General features: G+C 45.9%; 1 protein-coding gene across 1 annotated transcript in view; it reads right to left on the bottom strand.

Annotated features, from left to right (window-relative positions):
• TEK (TEK receptor tyrosine kinase) overlaps nucleotides 1–23,874 on the bottom strand; it is a 542,264-nt gene that overhangs the window by 360,134 nt on the left and 158,256 nt on the right. Inside the window, exons 3-4 of the mRNA XM_085641331.1 lie at nucleotides 15,146–15,256; nucleotides 14,604–14,756 (exon numbers count right to left, since the gene is read on the bottom strand). Coding sequence (XP_085497457.1) covers nucleotides 14,604–14,756; nucleotides 15,146–15,256 — 264 coding nt within the window. The remainder of the gene's footprint in view (nucleotides 1–14,603; nucleotides 14,757–15,145; nucleotides 15,257–23,874) is intronic.

Genomic DNA, 23,874 nt, shown 5'->3' on the forward strand with positions numbered 1-23,874 from the left:
TGAAGGAATGCCCGCCAGCTGCGACTTTGAGCATGAACTAAGCTTTGATGGAAGGGCCACTGTGTGAGGCCCACCTCATCTTGGGATGTGAACATTTTTACAGCCAGGATTTGCGAGAGGAATGTTCCTATGCACCTCGTGCTTGAAATTACCTGAAAGGCGAACTACAAGCTGTTAAGGAATACGGTGGTAGTGGAATTTTCCTGGTATACACTGTGGCCGAGGTATGGAACTTTCCTATCATAGCATGTATTGCTCTTGGGACACAGTTGAATCAGTAAAGTTTTGCCAAAATCGACATTGGGAACCAGAGAAGCAATAAGGACGGTTATGAAGCATTATGGGAGATGGAGCCCCGAAAATAAATTCAATAGTGAAATGAATTTGGCAACGAAGATAAACATTGATTAAATACCACTTGGGGTTTAAAGGATTAACCTGAATAAGAATGAAAAGACTGTACTTACCTTCGCTGCGCAAAAAATCAAAATAACTGATGAAATTTTGAACAATACTCTAAAAATGAACTGTTCCTTTAAGCTGGAAGAATTGTCCCTTCTCAATGTTTAACAAGTTACGTTTGAAAAACTAACGAACCCACCGTAATTACGGCGAGTGGCATATGATTAAGAGTCACAGGACTCGAAACGCGTAATGCCTGTTTGTTTTTTTTAATAAAGAACTGGTTGAAAGCACTGTTGGTGTGGCCCGTTTGACGCTTCTGGAAGAAGCGCGCCTTTTTCTGAGGATGTTAAAGAGGTGTCTGACACACCTCAACCGGGCCCCGAATCCGTGAGGCGGAGGCATTCCCCATGTCAGGGGTTGTTTGGAAGCGGAAAGCTTATGAAGGAATGCCCGCCGGCTGCGACTTTGAGCATGAACTAAGCTTTGATGGAAGGGCCACTGTGTGAGGCCCACCTCATCTTGGGATGTGAACATTTTTACAGCCAGGATTTGCGAGAGGAATGTTCCTATGCACTTCGTGCTTGAAATTACCTGAAAGGCGAACTACAAGCTGTTAAGGAATACGGTGGTAGTGGAATTTTCCTGGTATACACTGTGGCCGAGGTATGGAACTTTCCTATCATAGCATGTATTGCTCTTGGGACACAGTTGAATCAGTAAAGTTTTGCCAAAATCGACATTGGGAACCAGAGAAGCAATAAGGACGGTTATGAAGCATTATGGGAGATGGAGTCCCGAAAATAAAGTCAATAGTGAAATGAATTTGGCAACGAAGATAAACATTGATTAAATACCACTTGGGGTTTAAAGGATTAACCTGAATAAGAATGAAAAGACTGTACTTACCTTCGCTGCGCAAAAAATCAAAATAACTGATGAAATTTTGAACAATACTCTAAAAATGAACTGTTCCTTTAAGCTGGAAGAATTGCCCCTTCTCAATGTTTAACAAGTTACGTTTGAAAAACTAACGAACCCACCGTAATTACGTCGAGTGGCATATGATTAAGAGTCGCAGGACTCGAAACGCGTAATGCCTGTTTTTTATTTTTAATAAAGAACTGGTTGAAAGCACTGTTGGTGTGGCCCGTTTGACGCTGCTGGAAGAAGGGCGCCTTTTTCTGAGGATGTTAAAGAGGTGTCTGACACACCTCAACTGGGTCCCGAATCCGTGAGGCGGAGGCAATCCCCATGTCAGGGGTTGTTTGGAAGCGGAAAGCTTATGAAGGAATGCCTGCCGGCTGCGACTTTGAGCATGAACTAAGCTTTGATGGAAGGGCCACTGTGTGAGGCTCACCTCATCTTGGGATGTGAACATTTTTACAGCCAGGATTTGCGAGAGGAATGTTCCTATGCACTTTGTGCTTGAAATTACCTGAAAGGCGAACTACAAGCTGTTAAGGAATACGGTGGTAGTGGAATTTTCCTGGTATACACTGTGGCCGAGGTATGGAACTTTCCTATCATAGCATGTATTGCTCTTGGGACACAGTTGAATCAGTAAAGTTTTGCCAAAATCGACATTGGGAACCAGAGAAGCAATAAGGACGGTTATGAAGCATTATGGGAGATGGAGCCCCGAAAATAAATTCAATAGTGAAATGAATTTGGCAACGAAGATAAACATTGATTAAATACCACTTGGGGTTTAAAGGGTTAACCTGAATAAGAATGAAAAGACTGTACTTACCTTCGCTGCTCAAAAAATCAAAATAACTGATGAAATTTTGAACAATACTCTAAAAATGAACTGTTCCATTAAGCTGGAAGAATTGTCCCTTCTCAATGTTTAACAAGTTACGTTTGAAAAACTAACGAACCCACCGTAATTACGGCGAGTGGCATATGATTAAGAGTCACAGGACTCGAAACGCGTAATGCCTGTTTGTTTTTTTTAATAAAGAACTGGTTGAAAGCACTGTTGGTGTGGCCCGTTTGACGCTTCTGGAAGAAGCGCGCCTTTTTCTGAGGATGTTAAAGAGGTGTCTGACACACCTCAACCGGGCCCCGAATCCGTGAGGCGGAGGCATTCCCCATGTCAGGGGTTGTTTGGAAGCGGAAAGCTTATGAAGGAATGCCCGCCGGCTGCGACTTTGAGCATGAACTAAGCTTTGATGGAAGGGCCACTGTGTGAGGCCCACCTCATCTTGGGATGTGAACATTTTTACAGCCAGGATTTGCGAGAGGAATGTTCCTATGCACTTCGTGCTTGAAATTACCTGAAAGGCGAACTACAAGCTGTTAAGGAATACGGTGGTAGTGGAATTTTCCTGGTATACACTGTGGCCGAGGTATGGAACTTTCCTATCATAGCATGTATTGCTCTTGGGACACAGTTGAATCAGTAAAGTTTTGCCAAAATCGACATTGGGAACCAGAGAAGCAATAAGGACGGTTATGAAGCATTATGGGAGATGGAGTCCCGAAAATAAAGCCAATAGTGAAATGAATTTGGCAACGAAGATAAACATTGATTAAATACCACTTGGGGTTTAAAGGATTAACCTGAATAAGAATGAAAAGACTGTACTTACCTTCGCTGCGCAAAAAATCAAAATAACTGATGAAATTTTGAACAATACTCTAAAAATGAACTGTTCCTTTAAGCTGGAAGAATTGCCCATTCTCAATGTTTCACAAGTTACGTTTGAAAAACTAACGAACCCACCGTAATTACGGCGAGTGGCATATGATAACGAGTCGCAGGACTCGAAACGCGTAATGCCTGTTTGGTTTTTTTAATAAAGAACTGGTTGAAAGCACTGTTGGTGTGGCCCGTTTGACGCTGCTGGAAGAAGTGCGCCTTTTTCTGAGGATATATATATATATATATATATATATATATATTCACTGAAAAAACCATAGGTTTCACACATGTTATAGTTAGCGGAAATTTTACTGATAAAAAACCAGTGAAATTCCCCCGTTATAGTTAGCGCAGGCAACTATAACTCACGCGACCGCAATCCTCTGCTGATGCTAATACTGTATTTAGACACTTATTTGCCCATGTCTTCTTCCATACATTTTTAGCTATACATATATTACAAATATTTTTTTTTCATAAAGACACATATGTCATCAGCAGAAGATTGCAGTCGCGTGAGTTATAGTTGCCTGCGCTAACTATAACGGGGGAATTTCACTGGTTTTTTATCAGTAAAATTTCCGCTAACTATAACATGTGTGAAACCTATGGTTTTTTCAGTGAATTTGCAAGGTTTTTTAAATGCTAAGTTTTTTTCCCTTATAATAAGCCCTGTACATTTGGTGGCCTTCGGCCACCAAAAGCACAGGGGGTGGGGTAAGTGTGGATAGTGTTTTTTGCCCTTAACATAAGCCCTGTGCTTTTGGTGGCCTTCGGCCACCAAAAGCACAGGGGGTAGGGTAAGTGTGGATAGTGTTTTTTTTATTTTTATTTTTTTACCGTACGCTTACGGTAAGCGTACGGTAAGCGTACCCCGCGAAATTGCCGAAAAAAAAATAAAACCGTTTTTGCACTTGGGGGATGTTTGGGGACTCCCTCAACATGACTATGTGGGAGGGAGTTGTCAAAACAGCCCCTTTACATGTTTTTGGGCTTGATATTTTAAAAATCACTCTCAGTGCGAGAGACAAAATGGCGGCCGCCGCTTCCTGGTTTCGGCCGATTCGAATATTTACTAAGATCTAAGAGCCAATCAGAATCGCGCTCGCGCACGCTACCGTACGCTTACCGTAAGCGTACGGTAAGCGTACCGTAAGCTGGCTCAGATATATATATTGATTTAAAGGCTATTTTCTCAGAATCTACTGAACAGATTTACACCAAACCTACAAAAGGCACTTCCTTGACCTAGGGACTACCTCTCTGCCAAATTTTGAGTAATTCTGTTCAGCCGTTCGGGCTGTAGCTCGTTCTAAAGGTCCTATGGAAAAATGCATGGGAAAAACGCGTTTTGGGACCCCCCTTTTATCTCAGCCCCCGCTTGACGGATCCCCCCGAGACTTTCAGGGTAGGAGCGGAGCGTAGCGCCCCACCTATTTTGAAAAATTTGCGAGGATTCGTCGACCGGCGCCAAAGTTATTCAAAATAGAATGTTGAGGTTTTCCTATGGAAACGTGGTCCTAACTATAACTACCTACTGGCTATCGCCAGTAGGTAATATATATATATATATATATATATATATGTATATGTATATATATGTATATATATATATAAATATATATATATATGTATATATATATATATGTATATATATATATATATATATATATATATATATATATATATATATATATATATATATATATATATCCAAAACAAAGGTTGCCCTCAATGAGAGCGCCTCACAGAAAGCAACTTCATGCAATGAGAACCACAGCCACCTCACCACCACAGCTGGCATCAGGAATAAAGGCTTTACGCGTTTCGAATGTCACTTCTTGTTCACAAGCCTCAGCAAAGAAAGACAGCAAACAAACATAGAGATCACCTGTGTTTTATTTCAAAGGTCCCGCCCTCCTGGGCGTGTTCTCCCGCCCGCTAAGGCATCTGGTATTTGGAGTCTCTAATATTGAATCCCAAGTGGGTGTTGCAGCTTTCCTTCATAAAATGCAATAAAATCCCAAGTGGGTTGATATCAGCATGAAATGCCAGGTAGTCTGTACTTTAACAGTCACTCACATTTGGACCTCTCTGTTGCTCTTTCCGCATCTGAACTTTCAAACACGGAGGATCCGCAGAAGTGCAGCGGGCGCTCTCGCGACTAGGCATAGCCGCTAATAAATCCAAAACAAAGGTTGCCCTCAATGAGAGCGCCTCACAGAAAGCAACTCCATGCAATGAGAACCACAGCCACCTCACCACCACAGCTGGCATCAGGAATAAAGGCTTTACGCGTTTCGAATGTCACTTCTTGTTCACAAGCCTCAGCAAAGAAAGACAGCAAACAAACATAGAGATCACCTGTGTTTTATTTCAAAGGTCCCGCCCTCCTGGGCGTGTTCTCCCGCCAGATCTAAATGGGTTTTCCAGCTCTGTAGGAATTTGGGAATTAGTAATTTTAGAGAGGTTTTTAGGCTATTAAAATATGATACACATCCGGTTATTGTTGCTGCTATATCCAAATTTCTTTTTGCTTTGTGGTGTAAACGCAGATGTCTAGTGAAAAGTTAGGGCTGAGATTTGGACGGTGCCATTTTAATTGATTTTGCTACCATGATTTTAAAATGCTATTATTTTATTTCTTTTTAATTTTTGATAGTCTAGCTATATTATGATGCTGTATTTTTAAATCTATTGTATTGTGCTTTTATGGCAATAATTGCCGAAATAACGTTTTCTTGGCTGGCTGGCATAATTCCATTGGTAATACAGTACATGGAATTTAAGTAATAAAACATTGAGTATTTTTTGTAGCGGTGATTACAGTCTTAGGTCATCTTATGTTCCATCTTATATTCGCCCAAGGAGTGTGTCCCTCAGATGGCTATGCAGTATACATTTATGCATTGTTCCACATATACAAACTGATTTAATGTGATTACTTTTGAAACAAGTTTTCTGTGCTGTGTAGAAGTGTGTATTCTAAGTATTTGTTAAAAGGCCACATTTCTGTGCAAATCGCCATTTTATCTAAAATGGAAATCATCTCGGTTATTCAGGCAGTGTCCCCCCAACCCCCACACCCTCCACCCATCCTCTCTCCTCAAGCTCCGCTGCACACAGTCAGCCTGAAATATATTAGGATATTTTCATTATTATTGTTGTTCTTTTAATGGTGAAATTTCTCTAGCTCAGATGTAACTAGCAACATATTATTATGTCTTCTGTTTCTTCACTGAGACCTATTCATTCAAAAAGTGTGAGGTTCATGGATTATCCTGGACGTTCGTACATGACAGATGGATTTCCAGCTCTGCGGACTCCCATCATCATGGAATTAGCATAGAGGGTGCTGACTAGTTATTCATGTAGTGGGTAAGTGCTTAGGTGCTATGATAATGTGATGCTAATTTTTCTTGTACTCTGATTTGCTGAAGTAATTATACGTTTAACGCCTCAATGATTATTTTCTATAAATAATTGTGTATAAAAATCTCTTGATTTTGAGGATGAGCCAGATATTTCCTTAATGCTGCTAGGGAGGCTGTCTGTTTTCCTATTGAATTTTCTGCCCATTGGGACTTACAGTATTTTCTGGTGTTTATATACTCTGTAACACTCTGCATTTTAGAGCATTCATGGCGCTTATTCTGAATTACATATGTTTTAATTTTGTAATACAATCCTTAACTTACACAGGAAACACTGTCTCATGAAATTGAGGTTCAACACTGTCTCTGATCTAGTGAAATGTGGGAGATCTGATTAAAGGTACATTTTGGGGTGTCTTGATTTTTGGGGTACAATGCTTTTGCTCCCACAAGGGTAACCCACAATTAAAAGGTCAGCGGTGAAATTAAATCGCAGGGACTGTGTCCACTTATTGGTCACATGAGAAATAATATCTATTCTGCCTGCTCTCTGCTGCAGTGTATTCCAATGACATTCACATTTCTGTCCCGAATACCCCTTACTTCACACTTAGTAATTTCCCAGTTCTCAAGCCGTCACTTCAAAGGGCTTGCACACAAAGCATAGGATAATGGTTCCTTGGCAGGGACAAATCTGCAAGTCAAACTCCTTTAAACAAAACAGGTGAAAGAAGATTTGTTGTCTCCTTTTCCCTATGGCAGGCCTAGGAGGCGTTTGTCTTTGTTGTTCAAGAAACTGTATAGAGATGGGCATAGGTATAGTTGAGAGATGGAGGAGAACTCTGCATTAAGAAGGTATCATCATCTAGAAATCTGCATGGACAAGGTTCTATGTGCACTGAAGTCTTTGAATGAGTGGATGCCAAAAGACGCAGGACTTTTGTCAGCTTGCTGAAATGATGGAAGGTATGGCAGGATATACCTTATAGTATGAATTGCTTATAGATTACCATCAATACAATGGCTAACTAACTTCAAAACAATGTACTAGAGCAAGTGAAATGACAGAACCTTCTTGGAGTTGAAGAATAAAAGAAGACTTACTTGTAAACTTCACTTAGAGTTCCTGGCTGCCACCAAGGATCAGCGAGGAAATCTCTGCTATGAAGGTATATTTCTAACACGTGCCTCCAGAGCTAGGATGACTTGTTTTCTACCATGGGATCGATAGATATATTTGCAACCCTCTTCTAAGAAGACACTGGATGCTCCAAGAAGCCTGGGTGCTGGGGAGCTAAGATGAACCTGTCTGATGGAAGGTTATGTCCTGTTGGATAAAACTTGCCCCAGACGAGCCTCAGTATTATGAAAATTGAGATGAGCCGGTGTCCAGAGGAAGCTGATCAGGATAACTGACAAGCGGGCTTCATTTAGTGGAACTAGCCCTGTAGAAACCAGCAACTGGACCATGGGATTTTTCAGTTTCTCTGAGCTTGAATCTTGTACCACAAAGTCCCCCACATCAGCCAGCCGTTAAAGCCAAGCCAAATCCACTGAACCAGCTTTGACCTGTGACCAGAAAAAGTACCTTCAGTCTGTATTCTGGTTAAGCTTTTCTAGCAATTGACTTAATCCTTTCAAATGAAGAGTTTGACTTCTTCGAGCCAGCACCCCAGCACCTTATCCCGCATTTTTGAGTTAATCACTTTGAACTCAACACTCGTTCAGTTGGGAAGAGGGCACAGCATGGTCACTAATTTGAATTCATACTGAACTCAACATATAAATTAACTTAGATTATTTTTGTATCATTTTTATTCTTGATTTTTTAAAATATTTTTTAAGATGTTCATTTTACCTAATTTTACACCATTTTCTCTACTTTGTAACTTGACAGCATTAAAAAAATATATTTACCCTTTTAACATGATTTGGAATTTGGAACTTTAAATCATGTATATATCAATTATGTTGTTCTTTGACTAGATGTTACACTTTCTTTGTGGAAATTTGCTCGGCCGAAGGTACCAATGGTCAGACAAAAATCTTTAGTAGAGATAACACAATTGTGTGGGCCAATTTGTTTGGGTTTTATGAGAGCTCAATCACAGGCCACATTGAGACTGTGTCCTTTGCCTAAATTATATTCACTGTGCCTTCAATCACTTATTTACCACATTTTGGAGCTGGACATACCCAAAGGTATGCAGGGGTTTGGACACTGAACAATATGTGCCCATGAGAAAAAAACAAGAGCAATACAATGGATTAAATTATTAGACCAAGTGAAACCAACCAACACCTTTGGACTCTGATAACACACAGCGCTACTACTCCACCACACAGCTGGACCTAGCTTGATTATTTTAACTTTACTAATAATGTAATGTTATTGTGAGTTCAAAGAAAAAGACACTGATAAAGGGATAGTCTCCATTTATGTGAAAAATCTTGATGCAGTTTGTGGAGGAGTCCTTCAACAAAAGATTACACTGGGTCAGTAGAGGAGATTAATTTTAGTGCACCATAATATGCAGAAGGTTACCAATTCTGGATGTATATTGGTATTGCATTGCAGAATTTATATAGCGCTTACTAACCCTATGTGGGGCGCTGAAGCACTTGCCTATGTAGGAAGCACGCTACACTGTGTATGGTGTGTGGTTGGAATGATATAGTCTTTGCTTTGATCCTATATGGGAAGTATTTCCATGTTGTGCGTGATGACCACAAAGGTGTGGTTATTGTATTATTATTAAGCAGTGCGTAGCAGTGTGGTGGATGATGAAGTGTGAGAGATAGATGCTCAGTTTTATGGTTTTCACTATGCTAGCAGCTTTCAACAGCTCTGCAGGCCCCTCTAATGTATTTCTTATGGTTATAGTCAGATTAGCTGGTTACCGCATTTGGGTGTCCAATTTGAGCTTTTTTGTATAGTTGTGGTCCCAGAGCTGTCATGGTTGGAGGGTGAGAGAGGTTGAGAGATGTGTTGGGATAGGCATTGTGATTATTATCTCATATCTGAGTGTAATCATGAGATATAAAGAAGCAGTCAGAGTATATAGATATTTGGGACCTGCAGTGGTGGACTAAATCAAAGTCCTCCGAATTGTCCAGCATAGTGTGACAGATCTCTTCAGTTATTCATTCCATGCCTGTTCATTTGATGATGTCTATTTTTTGGTTGTACAGTACTGGTGATGAACAACCCACATATCAGATATATCTTAGGTGAATGTAAGAAATAAAAGTTACAGTTTGCTGCTGACTGCCTCGTATTATGGTATTAGTATTATTGTGGGCCTTAACTGTATTTAACAGCATTATAACAATTTGTATCAAAATATCTACAAAACTACGTGCAACTGCTAATAAAAAACACAAATATGTTTGATAAAGTTCGAGGTGAACATTGCTGGGAAAAACAATGTGTGAAAAGCTAATATTATTCGGAAAACATATTAATCTGTTCTGAAAATAATATTCTACATCTGATCAGAATCTATTTTTTTTAGTAAGCATTAGATTTGGGGGTCTCTAGTTGGCAGAGGTAGGTACCTTTGCCAAATAGGGACCCTTGCATATTGTCAGGGTAAGGCGGTACACACCTAAAATAACCCCTGCTCACCCCCTTGGTAGCGTGGCACGAGCAGACAGGCTTATCTCAGAGGCAGTGTGTAAAGCATTTGTGAACACATACAGTAATCAAGTGACAACACTACAGAGGGACACCACACAAGTTTTATATCAAAAATAAGTATTCTTTATATAGAGTTACCACAAGACCATAAACGACAAAAATCCACAATACTGTACTTAAAATGGTAGAATTAGCTTAGTTCTCTTTAGATGTTAAAATCCAACACTTTGAGTCAATGTACCTTTGGATGCGTAACGCTATACAACGAAAGTGTTGCAGGGAAGGTGATGCGTCGGTTCCTGACACGCAGGAATGGTGATGCGTTGGTTTCTTACTGCGCTTCCATGGCGATGCGGCCCGCAACGCCGTGATGCGATGAAGATCTGGTGCAATGAAACAAAGATGGCATCTTTTTGTTGCGCCACGATGCGTGCACACCCGACGGCCGTGCGGCGACTCAACAATTCTTCTGAGCCACAACAGGCCCTGGGACACGCTTCTCCGATGATGCGAGACGTCTCGACTCGATGCGACTGCTGCAGCGGCGACACCCTTGTTCAGTGATGCGACAACAGCGGCTATGGCGACGACACTCTTCCTTGATGATGCAAGATGCTTCAGCTCGATGCGACAGCTGCAACGTCGACACCCTTGTTCAGTGATGCGACGACAGCGGCTGTGGCTGCGGCACGCTTTTCCAGTGGTGCGAGGCGCTTCGGCTCGATGCGACAGCTGCATCGGCGACACCCTTGTTCAGTGATCCGACGACAGCGGCTGCGGCGGCGGCACGCTTCTCCGGTGATGTGAGACACTTCGGCTCGATGCGACAGCTGCAGCGAAGACACCGTTGTTCAGTGATGCGACGGCTGCGGCGGCGACATGCTTCTTCGATGTTTCGAGATGTTTCTTTACGATGCGATGCAACAGGTACAGTGGCGACACCCTTGTTCAGTGATGCGATGGCAGCGGCTGCGGCGGCGACACGCTTCTTCTTCGTGAGTCACGCTTCCAGCTCCTTGCGACACGCAGTTTCTCAGAAGGCCCCAATACAGCTGCAGGCACTTCCAAAGAACTCTGGGGTGCTGGTGGTTGACATCTGTTGTCACTGAGACTTCAGCAGGAGGCAAGCTCTTTTCTCAAGCCCTTGGAGATCCTTCACAAGTTGAATAAAGTACACAAACTTCCTTCTCTCCTCTCTTTGGGAGTCAGGCAACCACTGCAGGCCAATCCCCCAAGCAGCACTTCAGCCTAGGGATAGTCTCTCTCTCCTCAGTTTCTTCTGGTTCCTCTCCTCAGCAAAGGTTTCTTCTTGTTTCCCAAAGTGATCTAAAGTTCTTGGGCTTGGGTCCCAATATTTATACCCAGTTTCTCTTTGTTCTCTGAAGGCAGAGAGGCCTTTGCCTTGTCCAATCCAGTTCTGGTCAGTCCTGGAGCACTTTCTTGACCAGACTCCTTCTTTCCTTTCAGAGTGCCGGGCAGAGACATCAGACGCAGCACAGGAGGTGGAGCCAGCATTGTGGAGGGAAGGCACAGCCCTATTCAGGTCCCAGGTGCAACTCCTCCCACCCATCTAGATGCAGATCTCTCTATTCACCCTTGTGCTGACTCACCCTGTCTCCTGGAATCCCCCAGCTCCTGTCACTCAAACTCCAGACAAGGAATACACAGCCTAGTAGAGGCAGGTTTGGATGGTTAGACAAGAAAATACCTACTTTCTAAAAGTGGTATTTTCAAACACAGAACGTTAAAACCAACTTCACTAAAAGATGTATTTTATCATTCAGGCATACTAAACTCGAATTTCTACCACATTCCCTGAGTCAGTTAGGATTATAAGATGTAATAATCAAACTGCCCATTCTTGTCTATGGGGAACAGGTAGCCTTGCAATAGTGAAAAACTAAAATGGCTGTAATTCACTATTAGAACATGCCACACACACCAGGGCTCGTCCTACCTTATACTTACAATACACCCTGCCCTTGGGCCTACCATAGGGGTGTCTGATATGAAGAAAAGGGAAGGTTTAGGGGCTGGCAAGAGGGTGCACTTGCCCAGTCAGCATGACAGTACCAGACTGCACACAGGCTCTGCAATGGCAAGCCTTAGACCAGGGTTACTCATAGTACGGCCCGCGGGCCGCCAGTGGCCCGGCAAGCCTTCCTCGGCGGCCCGCGGACCTTGCAGACATCCTACATGTGTTTTAAAAAAAAATTAAATAGTGCTAGCAAACACTGCCGGGTGCAGCAGCCTGGACTCTTAGACTCTGCTCTGAGGGGGCTGGGGGATTCCAGTGATTGTCAAAGTGGAGATGCAGGGGCCTAAGAGGTGAAATACAACAAAGCTTTATTAACATGTAAATGGTCTTTTAAAGACCTGTGAAGTACTCGGGTGCGGCTGTGTGTGAGTGCTGGGAAGCTGTCTCAGCCCAGGCTGAGGGATGACACACACACTGGTGAGATGACAGAGGGTGATGGATGGAGGGAGAGGGAGACAGAGGGAAAGGGAGGGAGACAGAGGGAGGGAGAGAGACAGGGAGAGATAGAGGGAGGGAGACAGAGAGAGAAAGACGGAGGGAGGGAGACAGAGGGAGGGAGACGGAGGGAGGGAGATGGAGGGGGACAGAGGGAGGGGGACAGAGGGAGAGAGACAGAGGGAGAGGGAGGGAGACAGAGGGAGGGAGACAGAGGGAGGGAGACAGCGGGAGGGAGACAGAGGGAGGGAGACAGAGAGGGAGACGGAGGGAGGGCGACAGAGGGAGGGCGACAGAGGGAGGGCGACAGAGGGAGAAGGGCGACAGAGGGAGGAGGGCGACAGAGGGAGGAGGGCGACAGAGAGAGGAGGGCGACGGAGGGAGGGCGACAGAGGGGGAGAGACAGGGGGAGAGACAGGGGTAGAGACAGGGGGAGAGAGACAGGGGGAGAGAGGGAGGGGGAGGGAGGGAGAGAGAGGGAGGGGGAGAGGGAGAGAGGAGAGATCTGTGTATGCTGTGTCTGGTGGCTCAGTGGACGAAGGCATCTGCTGCAGGGACCTGTGCTCAACCTCATGGTCACAATTATTTTTTGCTTTAGCCCCGCCCCTCCCCCTCTGACCCCGCCCCCACCTGTGCGGCCCTCGGCCACAAACCACACTGTAAATTTGGCCCCCGATAGAAAGTTTGTTAGTACCCATGCCTTAGACACACTTTTACAGGCTGCTTCTGTGAGTGGCACAACCAGTGCTGCAAGCCCACCAGCAGCATTTGGATTACCAGCTCTGGGCACTCCTGGTGCACTGTACTAGGGTCTGACAGGTAACCCAAACCAGCCAATCATGGAATCACTAATCCACACATCAATTTACAATAGGGAGCACTTGCACTGTGGCACTGGACAGCAGTGGCACAGTGCCCAAAGCATCTAACACCAGCAAAAACACATGAGGCAACAGTGAAAAATGGAAGGGAGACCCACGCCAAGGTGCCAGGTCTAACAGTAAGGTTTTGGATTTCAACAGAAAATATGCATAGCTGAAAATTGAGGGTATTGACACAAGGTTGGCTAGAACACTGGCAATGCTTCCTGCTGTGAGTGCAGACATCAAGAAATTGGATATGATTCCTTATCCCCTCCTTTGACCTCCAAAGCCTCATGACCATATCTAGTAAAGGAACTTTCCCTGGACTTTCTTTTTGTGTAGAATACAGGATAATGCAGGTGTTGCTTCTCGGTTAAACATCCACCATGAAAATTGTGAACCAATTCGTCTCCAGCAGGGATATACAGATGAGAAGAGTATTTGAAAGTGAACTTCAGAGTTACTCCTTAACCAATAATGTACCTTGTCAAGTCTCTGAGTACTTTGAAAAGTACCAGAACCAATGCAATTCCCTCTTTTAAAACAAAAGGGCCTATGGTGTGAAAAACATATTTCAAAACAAATTTGGACAGGGCCTGTTCCTGAAAGTCATGTATCTGACCATACATCTCGTTATGTGTATGCTACAGTGGCGTGAAGCAGAATTATGGCAGGCTTCTGTGGGAAACATGACAGAATGTAACATTTCACTTAAGTTGGATGCCTCACAAATATAAAGTTGCCTTAGGCTGTGCGGGTCTCTTATGAAGCGTGTGGCCTACACACTTTTGGGGCGGAAATAGTCTACATCACGCCCATGGCTATATCAATTTAACCACATGGGTATATACTAGCACTAAAACAGAAGGCACATACATTAGTTGAGTAGGTACCAATGCTAGCATTCATTTGATGCAGCTCTGGATCCCCACCTTCTACATCACCACTACTCCTAGGGTCCTTCCTAAGGCCCCCCTTTTCTCAGCTCTTTTACTTTATCTCCCCCTGTCCAAGGGGCTTTTCGAGGAATCTCCCAGTACGGGCTGGCACCACAACAAGATGTAAGTTCAGAAATCATAACAGTACAACAGAAGAGACTAGGCAAACTATGCATCCTTATTAATGGCTCGTGTGCAGGCCATGTGGCCATTGTGAGGCTGCTGTTCTGGTGCATAGCGTCAATGTCTAGCAGGGCACTTACTTCTCACTATCAGCCTGGTGACTGCTGAGTTGAAGTAATTTCCTCCAATGTATTTGGCTGTGTACAAGGCTGTGTCCTTCGGCTGAACATTGTACGTGACGACGTCCAACAGCTGGGGCACTTCGTGTTTGGGAACCGAATGGATGAAAGAGCCTGGAGAGAGGCATCAAGCACAGAGGAACAATCAGATACTCTATGGAGATCCAGCTGCATGTTAACTGGTTTGCCTTACCCTGTCTCACGTACATCATGGATGCATAGGGTAGGTACAGCGCCATCTTACACGACATTCCCCAAATAACACAACAAAGTACAAATAGGTACACATCAATGCAATCCTCGTTCATAAGAAGTGAATGCAAGCAAGCTCATAAATGGGTTTCAGCCCCCTATCAGTGGCATAGCACAGCAGACATCAAACTTTTTGTGCACAAAGCAAACAAAATTGTATCGCACAAGACTTGAAAAGACGCCTTACTGTCATGCTTTTGTCACAAATGATGCGCAACCAACCAAGAGAGCATCTTTGTCATAACACTGACCATTCTTGTAGATCAGCGCATCCTCCTGGGTAGGGTTCTTCTTCCAGAAGGAAAGAGTGACATTATCCCCTTTATTCGCAGTAACCGTTAAAGAGACAGGAACGAAGGATGCTTTGTGTAAAAAAAAAAAGAAACAATCATGTTACAAACAGTTCGTCCCTCTCTCGGATTAACGCTGCCGTTGCAGTGACAACAAAAAACATTCAAGAGGGATTTGGCACAAATGGAGGATGAAGGGTGAAAGGATGCAGGTTAGGGTGTGAGGGAGACGAAGTATAGGGTGAGCAGGTTAGCATGTCGTAGACATAGAACCCATGTGCTTGCGCAAATGGCTATTCATCCATTAATATTGGTTCATATAGCTAGGAAACGTTGGCAGTGGCGTCTCCTCTGCTAAGGAGAGGAGCGTCGCCCCACTGCTATTTGAGCAGTGCAAAAATAAAAATAAAATGATAATAACAAGAAGTTATTATCATTTTATTTTTCTGTGCGAGACTGGAGCCTGGTCGGGCGGGGCTGGGCTTGCCAGAGATGAGTGAGGAGTTGTTTGCACTCCCTAAGTGCCCATGACTGTTTGGCTGGCCAAAAAGTCATGCATACTTAGCTTGTTCTCCACCTGGCTGTGTTGCACAGCCCAGTGGAGAACATGCCCAGGCTCCCAGGCGCTGCCTGAGAGGATAAACAGGGCGCTCAGACCAATCACGATTGGCTGGTAGAGTCTGGGAGCCTGGGTGCTTTCCGGTGCTGCCACTGCAGAGAGATCAGGATGGAGGAGAGGCATGCGGCGGCGGCAGATAAAGTACGTTTTCTTTTTTATCCATTCCCCCTCTGCCCCAACACCCCCGTTCTGAGGCAGCCATCACTGAACATTGGACATGTTCTCCGTGTCAGCAATGTCATATAAACAAAACCTTTGACTACTATAACAATCTTAAAATTTTACAGGAAATAATGCACACCTAAGAAGTTGTTTAGCATCAACCTAAAAACAAGCAAGATTCGCTGTTTATGTGCATGTAATAAGGATACTGTTAAAAAAGGTAAGCTAAAAAGGTTAAATGATTTTGTAAAGAAACTTTAAAAAATAACTGCAAACAAGCTAAAAAATGAAAATAGATGAAATAATAATGATATTTGAATATTGAGCACGTATTCCTCACTTCAGATTATTAGTCTGATCTTTGCCAAACAACGTGCAATGATTTTAAGGGTATAGTAACAAAACAGGAAGTCAATTTATTGCAACTATGTAGTGATTGTTAGGTCTGCGTTTCCATAAGAAGTACCTTTTTTGTTTGCTAATAACTATGGCGCCATGTGTCTAATCTTCACAAAACTTTCAAAAAAAGTGCTCTTCTTTGCTTAGTTTCATCATAGAATGGTGCATCATCAAGCAGGGGCAGGGAAAAAAGGAGGAGTCCCAAAATGCAAACTCACCATGCAGATTCCATAGGGATTTTTGAACAGCGCTACAGCCAAAACTGCTGAACGGAATTACACCAAATTCGCCAGGAAGTTAGATCTTGATAAAGAAATTCTTCTTTTTATGATATGATGTAAATCTGTTCAGTAGGCTTTGGAAATTAAGATTAAAAAACTATGTGTATGTCTGGACAGGACATTTGGGTTTGGGTTTGAGGGACTCTCACAAGCACTACATCACAAAAATGGGGCGTTCCGATTGGCCTAAAGGTCTATTTTTCCCTTGTGCCATCTTGCTTCCAACGGAGTGAAATTCCTGTGTGAGCAACTGCTCTTACTGGCTGGCCACAGCATGAAGAGAAATGTTTCAGTGATGATAACTGGACTCCGGGGATTAGTCCCCTGTTTTGAAAATGAGTTAAAAAAATATAAGAGGGCAGGATAAGGATACCCTGCCCCTAGCCCTTCTGGAGGGGGGATCCCAGAGGCATGCATGGTAAATTCATGCGTTGTAACATAATACATACTGTGACGGTGGCTCCCTTTATAGCATAGAGATCACCGCCATAAAGGCTAGGATCTCTAAAAAGGAGGTATTAACTTTTGCCACCCTGTCAAACTGGCAGCCGTCCATCAGGATCTAAATGATCTCATATGTTGTCATCCTTCCCAGCACTGTTACATATGTCTTTATGGTCAAGAATTGGCTCTGAATAACTTTGTGTCTATCAGCCACTAAATGAGAAGTGGTATTTTAATCAATCATCCAATTCAAGCAGAATCCTGAAATATATGATACAGAGTAACTCACTAATAATTGCCCATGTGCTTTTTATCAGTCAGAATTAGGTTTTTATTGTATTACTCTTCTTAGGAGAATTTGATGGTTGTGAGAGATCTCTAATCTACTTCAAATGCCTTTCAGATTAGATTTCTGTATGATAGAACATGAGTTGTATCATTTTGTTATGGAAGCTCCATAACTGTGTTGTGGCTGCTTTTTACCTGTGTTTACCTTTTTTGTGAAACCTAAGGGCCTGATTTAGAGTCTGGCTGAGCTGGAGCACCTCTGTCAATTGGCAGTGGCTCCTGCTCCATTGAATTTGCGGTCCTCCTGCTCTATATAGACTTGGCGGAAGCACCAAGTATACACCTGCAGAGCCTCTGCTTGTTTCACCAGTGTAAACTTCTAACCTGATAGTACCTCCAGCAAAGGGCCACCAGTTCCCATTCATGGCTGTCCCTTCCTATTATGGGCAAGATACCCATCACTCATCTTCCATGCCCATGTCTTCCACGCAATGTATAGCAGACAAGGGGAGAGAAAATGCAGACTGGCCCTCATATGCAAGGTGAAAACTCCTTGCACACTGCCCTTTTGTTATCTTGTTTTCAAGAAACAGACTCCTACTTTCCCAAGGAGGCACTTTAAACAGGGAATCCACCTGGCAAAGTTTCAGTCCATTCGGCGATGCCATCACAGAAGCGGCTCCACTAAAGGCACAGAGCTTCTTGCCAAGCAGGCGAGGATCTTTCAATAAGACAGGCAGCCCTTTACCAGCTGAGCATCCCTCCATTGACTTGACAAGATGGCGATACCTGGCCCTAAAGATCTTGTCTTGAAGAATACCAAGAGCGCAGAACATGAGTGGGGACTGAAATGTATTTAGACCTAATGTAGTTGAAGCATAGGATATATATTTCTCACAACCCTGATTGTGAAATACTACCTATGCAGTATATATTATGCTCCCTGTTGTGTTTTGTTAATGTCATTATTTTGATAATTTTCCACTACATTTTGCTTTAATTTATTATGTACAGTTATTTATATTTTTGATTCTTTTTTAATGTGATAAAAATAAATTTGAAAAAACATTACATTTGGAAAATTTTAACTTAAAAAACATTACATTTGGAAACTAGCATTCTCTTATCCTGTCATAATGTTGACTGCCGTGAACTCCGCCTAGATCAGAACTTTCCGTGGAACATTTGACAACGCACTCTGTAGTGATGTAAATTCTACCCATAAAATCCTCCAGTTTGTTTTCCTTTTTGGACCTCTGGTCGTTTACATTTTCTGGGGTGCGAGAATTCTGAATTGAGTCTCATTTACTGGAATACTTCTTAGAAATTGGTATCTGAACTGCAACCTCCAGTGTTGACCTTTGACTGTACAGTCAGCCACCTGTGGACAACTACAGTATGGGGCTAGATATAGGTTGTGTGTAACGTGTAACACACATGAACACACGAAAGCTGAGTGAAGACAACTATTGTCTCACTCACCCTGCCATCTTGGAACAAGCAGACCTATTGGCAGATGGGACAAAATATAACATTTCATGTGGGATAATCAACAGTAATGCTGAAATGTAGTTATTACTTTTGGGCAGAGTGTATAGGCAGCAGGATTTTACAGTGCACACTTTTTATCTAAAACATGTTAAATCCTACCATTTGATTGGCACATGGTACAGAGGCCAGCAACTTTTTTTAATACATTTTTTTTTTTTTTTTTTTTGAAACCGTTTATTACAAATCTCAAGAATATACAAATATGGGCCCACAACCTTCCGGCCGGCCGCTAGGAATGGCAGAAACATATGGCATACGTTCATAGAACACTTGGCGTTACAAAGGAGCATAAGCAGGAGTTATCAACATCATGGGCCACAGCCATAATACCCCACAGTACGGTTTCATTTTATACAAACAACAAGAAAACAACACCCACAAGGCTACCCTACAGTCGAAAGTAGCAGCACGTGCTCCCCAATGGGGAACCCCAACTATCAGAGGAGTCCAAGGAGGGGAAGGGAAACAGAGCGAGGACTGGGGGAACCCTGTGCCCGGGGCTAGGGGAAGGGGTCAGCTAAGGGGACGGGGCTGGTGAGGCAGCAGGCAGCAATGGTGGCGCGCAAATACTCCCACGGTAGGCGTTCCAGGGGCCCCACACTTTCACCCATGTCCCAGGCTTACCCCTCGCCACATACACCACCTTTTCTCGAAACATGCACCAGTCCATGTGCTCTTTCCAGGCCGACACCGTCGGGGGGTTCTGGGATCCCCACAGTTGCGCAATGTCACGCTTAGCAATCATATATCCCAGAGTCACCCACCACGTTTGCGGAGCCGAGTAGTCAGTTGGTTCCCACACATTCAACAGGCATCTCCTCGCTTCCGGCAGCAGCGCCACACGCGTAACCACTCGCAGGACCTCGTGCACACCGCGCCAGAATCGCTCCACCTTCGGGCATTCCCATAAAATATGCAGGAAGGTCGCCACGGCACCACAACCACGCTTACACAATCCATCCTCAGTATAGCCCATACGCTGAAGCCTTGGCCCCGTCATGTAGACCCGGTGGAGTATCTTGAGCTGGACGAAGCGAAGGCGAGCCGGTATAGCCACCTCCTTCGGAGAGGCCACCGCGGAGATCCAGTCCTCATCGTCCAATTCCAGACCGTCGGCAACCCAAGCCTCGCGAAGGCCAATCAGCAAGCCCGATCGATCATTAATCAGTTTTTTATAAATAAGGGAGATCGTACTGTCTGGGACGTGGCCATCTAGCACTCTATCCTCCAGGGGGGAAGACTCCGGGATGGAGGCGACGTCTGGGAAGACGGAGCCCAGTGCATGACGGATCTGCAGGTATCGAAAGTATTCACTGCCCTGCAACTGAAACTCCGTCTGCAGCATCTCGAATGTTTTAAATCCTCCCCTCGACCAGAGATCCCCCACTTTACTGATGCCTATCATGTCCCATTTCGCGAAGCCCTTCGAGGTCCAGAGAGAGCCCAACTTCTCAGACGCATACAGCGGTGACGCCCGGGTCAAACGGTCCTTCCACCCCATAGCTGCATTAGCCGCATGCCATACTCTGACCATGACACGCGTGGGTCCCGTCAAGCGAGCGTCGGGTGCGCCAGAGTAGAGCGCTGGATTGTAGTCGCCACCGGGCAGTAGCATCTTGTCCATCTCAAATGCCGGGTTCAAGGCGGGCCCATAGAGGCCATGGTTAATTGCAGCTAGCTGGGAGGCCCAGTAATACCGTTTAATGTCCGGGAGGGCAATCCCCCCGTCATACCATGGGAGCGTCAACTTCGCCAGGGCAATGCGCGGCCTCCCGTCCCAGAACAGGCGGCGCTGTAAACTCTCCACCTCACGGAAGTAGCGCGCCGGGACCGGGTCCATAGTGTTCTGGAGAGCGTATAAGAAACGTGGCAACGACATCATCTTAAACAACGCCGCCCGGCCGAGCGGCGAAAGCGGCAGGCGCCGCCAGCGCACGACGTCCTCCTTCAAGCGCTGGAGAGGGGGAAGCAAGTTCCGCTCGTAGCGGGCCTCTGGGTCCAGAGTAATGTAGACACCCAGGTATCGAAACCCCCGAGAGGCAATCTGAATCGGACAACCCCGCGGAAGGACAGGAGCCTCCCCAGAGAGCACATACACGCATGATTTAGCCCAGTTGATGACAAGGCCTGAGTTCCGGCCGAATGAACGTAAAACATCAACCAGGACTATGAGTGACTTACGTGGGGAGGCTAGGTACAAAAGGATGTCGTCAGCGTATAGGGACACACGGTCCTCATACTCGGGGGTCCAACGGAGACCACGGATGGAGGGGTGCCACCGCAGCCACTCCGCCAGGGGCTCCAAGGCCAGCGCAAACAGGAGCGGCGACAAGGGGCAGCCCTGTCGCGTGCCCCGGCCCAGCTCGAATGGGGCCAAAACTCTTCCATTCACCACCACCTGCGCCAATGGACCAGAATACAACAATTTGACCCAACTGATGAAGCCCGGGCCGAATCCAAACTTCGCCAGCATCGCCCAAATGTATGGCCACTCAAGCGTGTCAAACGCCATAGTGGCGTCTAAGGACTCCAAAATGGCCGGCTCCCGCACGAATGGGACACGTGCGAGCACCCCGTGCAAGCGCCGCAGATTAAGGGCTGTGTTGCGATGAGGGATAAAGCCGGACTGGTCTTGGTGGACCAGGTCGCCCACCACGCCGACCAGCCGATTGGCCAGCACCTTGGCGAGAATTTTGGGCTCTGCATTCAAAAGCGAGATAGGCCGATAGGATGTGACCCGGTCCCGAGGCCTCCCCTCCTTGTGGATCACCACGATAGTAGCCAGACGCTGGTCCGGCAGGAGGGAGCCCAGCGAGTGGGCCGCCAGGAACATCGCGCGGAGGTGGGGCGCCAGTACATCTGGTCGCAACTTATATAACTCGATAGGGATGCCATTCGGGCCCATGGCCTTGCCAGAGGCAACCGAACGTATGGCGAGGGCAATTTCGTCGGATGTAGGAGCGGCATCCAGCGACACCCTGTCCTCCTCCGAGAGGGAGGGCAGCGCGATATCCCTAAGCAGGGAATGGGAGTCCTCCTCCGAGCAAGGAGAGACCGGAGAATACACCTCGCGGAAATAATCCGCGAAACAGGAGACAATTTCTTCTGGCTCGGTGACACTCACACCATCCGTCCTCTCAATCAGTGGGACCACACGATTCACTCTCTCCTTTTTATCCAACCACGCTATCAGTTTGCCCGCCTTATCACCCACATCATACAGTCGCCCCTGCTGCTCCCTACTGAGGCCCCTGGCCGCCTCCGTAACGAGGGCCCTGTAGGCCGCCTGCTTAAGTTGTAGGACATGCAGTGCAGCATCCGTCACTCCGCCCTCTAAATCACCCTCCAATTCAGCAATTTCGGCCTCCACCCGGGTAACCTCCTCCCGCTCGCGCCTCCGGGCATGGGAAATGAGGGACAGGGCCTCTCCTCTGAGAACTGTCTTGAAGGCTTCCCACAAGGAGATAGCCGAAGGGACGGACCCCACATTCTCATCAAAGTATCGCTGCAGGGATTTAATCACAGCAGCGCGAATGGTGGGGTCGCGCAGGTACCAGGCATTGATGGGAACTACCCTGCCCTCACCCCTCGGAAGGACATCAAAATGGAACAGGAGCGGGGAATGATCTGAGATACCCCGCGCCAGATGGCGCACCTCCCCCACACTCCCAGCATAGGCCGCCGGGACAAGGACATGATCAAGCCGTGAGAGGCTACCATGTGCCCCCGAGTGGAAAGTGTACTGCTGCTGCGTGGGATGTTTTAAGCGCCAGCAGTCCACCAATCCCAGTGTATCCAAGAGGCCAGATAGCCACGCCTGGGCCCGGGGGAGGTCCCTAGGGGGGTGACGATCCAGAGTCCCAGAAACCACCGCATTGAAGTCCCCCCCAACCACTAGGAGTCCCCCCGGAAGGCCCAGGAGGAGGCGCCCCAGGTCTGCAAAAGTGGTCGCCTGTAACCCCGGTGGGACGTATACCGATACAAAAACCACTACTTTGCCTTCCATTCTCCCCACTAAAACAGCATAGCGTCCCCTATCATCATGGCGCACCTCATCAATTTCCAACGGGAGCGAGTTCTTCACCATAATGCCCACACCCCGTGAGCCCGACGTGAAGCCCGAGTGGGCCACCAAACGATAGCCACGCCGATTCATGGCACAAAAAGAGTTTCCAATAAGGTGTGTCTCCTGCAGGAAGACTACATCGGGTGAGATTCGTTTCAAATACTGCAGGACCACACCTCGTTTGATCCTATCCCCCAGTCCATTAACGTTCCAGGACAACAAAGTCAACTCCCTACCCCCCATCACACACAGGAGCCATCAATCGTCCCCCGGAGAGCACCTTAAAAACAATACAGAAAAGGGTTTGCCTTGTGGTAAAAACGAACAACAACACCCCACCCCAACTCCCCCACCCCAACAGAACTCCCCCCTCCCTGCACCCCTGCATGAGCCCAAACAGCCCCCCCAAAGTGCAGTGTGCCTGTCGCCCCATAGATGGTGAAACTAACTAAACCCCCAGAGGAGGAGGGAGAACCCCCAAGAGACCCCACACGACCTCCACAGGAGGAGACTTACTCGAACAGGCGAACAGTCAAAAGTGACATCAATTTTGTCCAGAGCGAGGCATAATATTAGTCCCTCAGTCCTGATCCGGCGGGCCCTCTCCCCCCACCGCTCCCCCCCACCCCCCCGATCCCGATCTCCAGGCAAGGTATCTAGCCAGTCCCCGGCTGCTTCGGGACGATCAAAAAAGTGCGTACGGCCATCCAACTCCACCCGCAGCTTAGCCGGGAAAAGCATAGCGTACTTGAGATTTAGGTCCCGTAGACGACGTTTGACTCCGAGAAAGCTTAGTCTCTGCTTTTGGACCGCTGGGGTGAAGTCAGGATAAAAATTTATATCCATATTGTCGAGTCTGACCGGCCCCTGTAGTCTGGAG

The sequence above is a fragment of the Triturus cristatus genome, chromosome 2_2 (assembly GCF_964204655.1).
Source record: "Triturus cristatus chromosome 2_2, aTriCri1.1, whole genome shotgun sequence".
In the NCBI taxonomy this organism is placed as follows: Eukaryota; Metazoa; Chordata; class Amphibia; order Caudata; family Salamandridae; genus Triturus; species Triturus cristatus.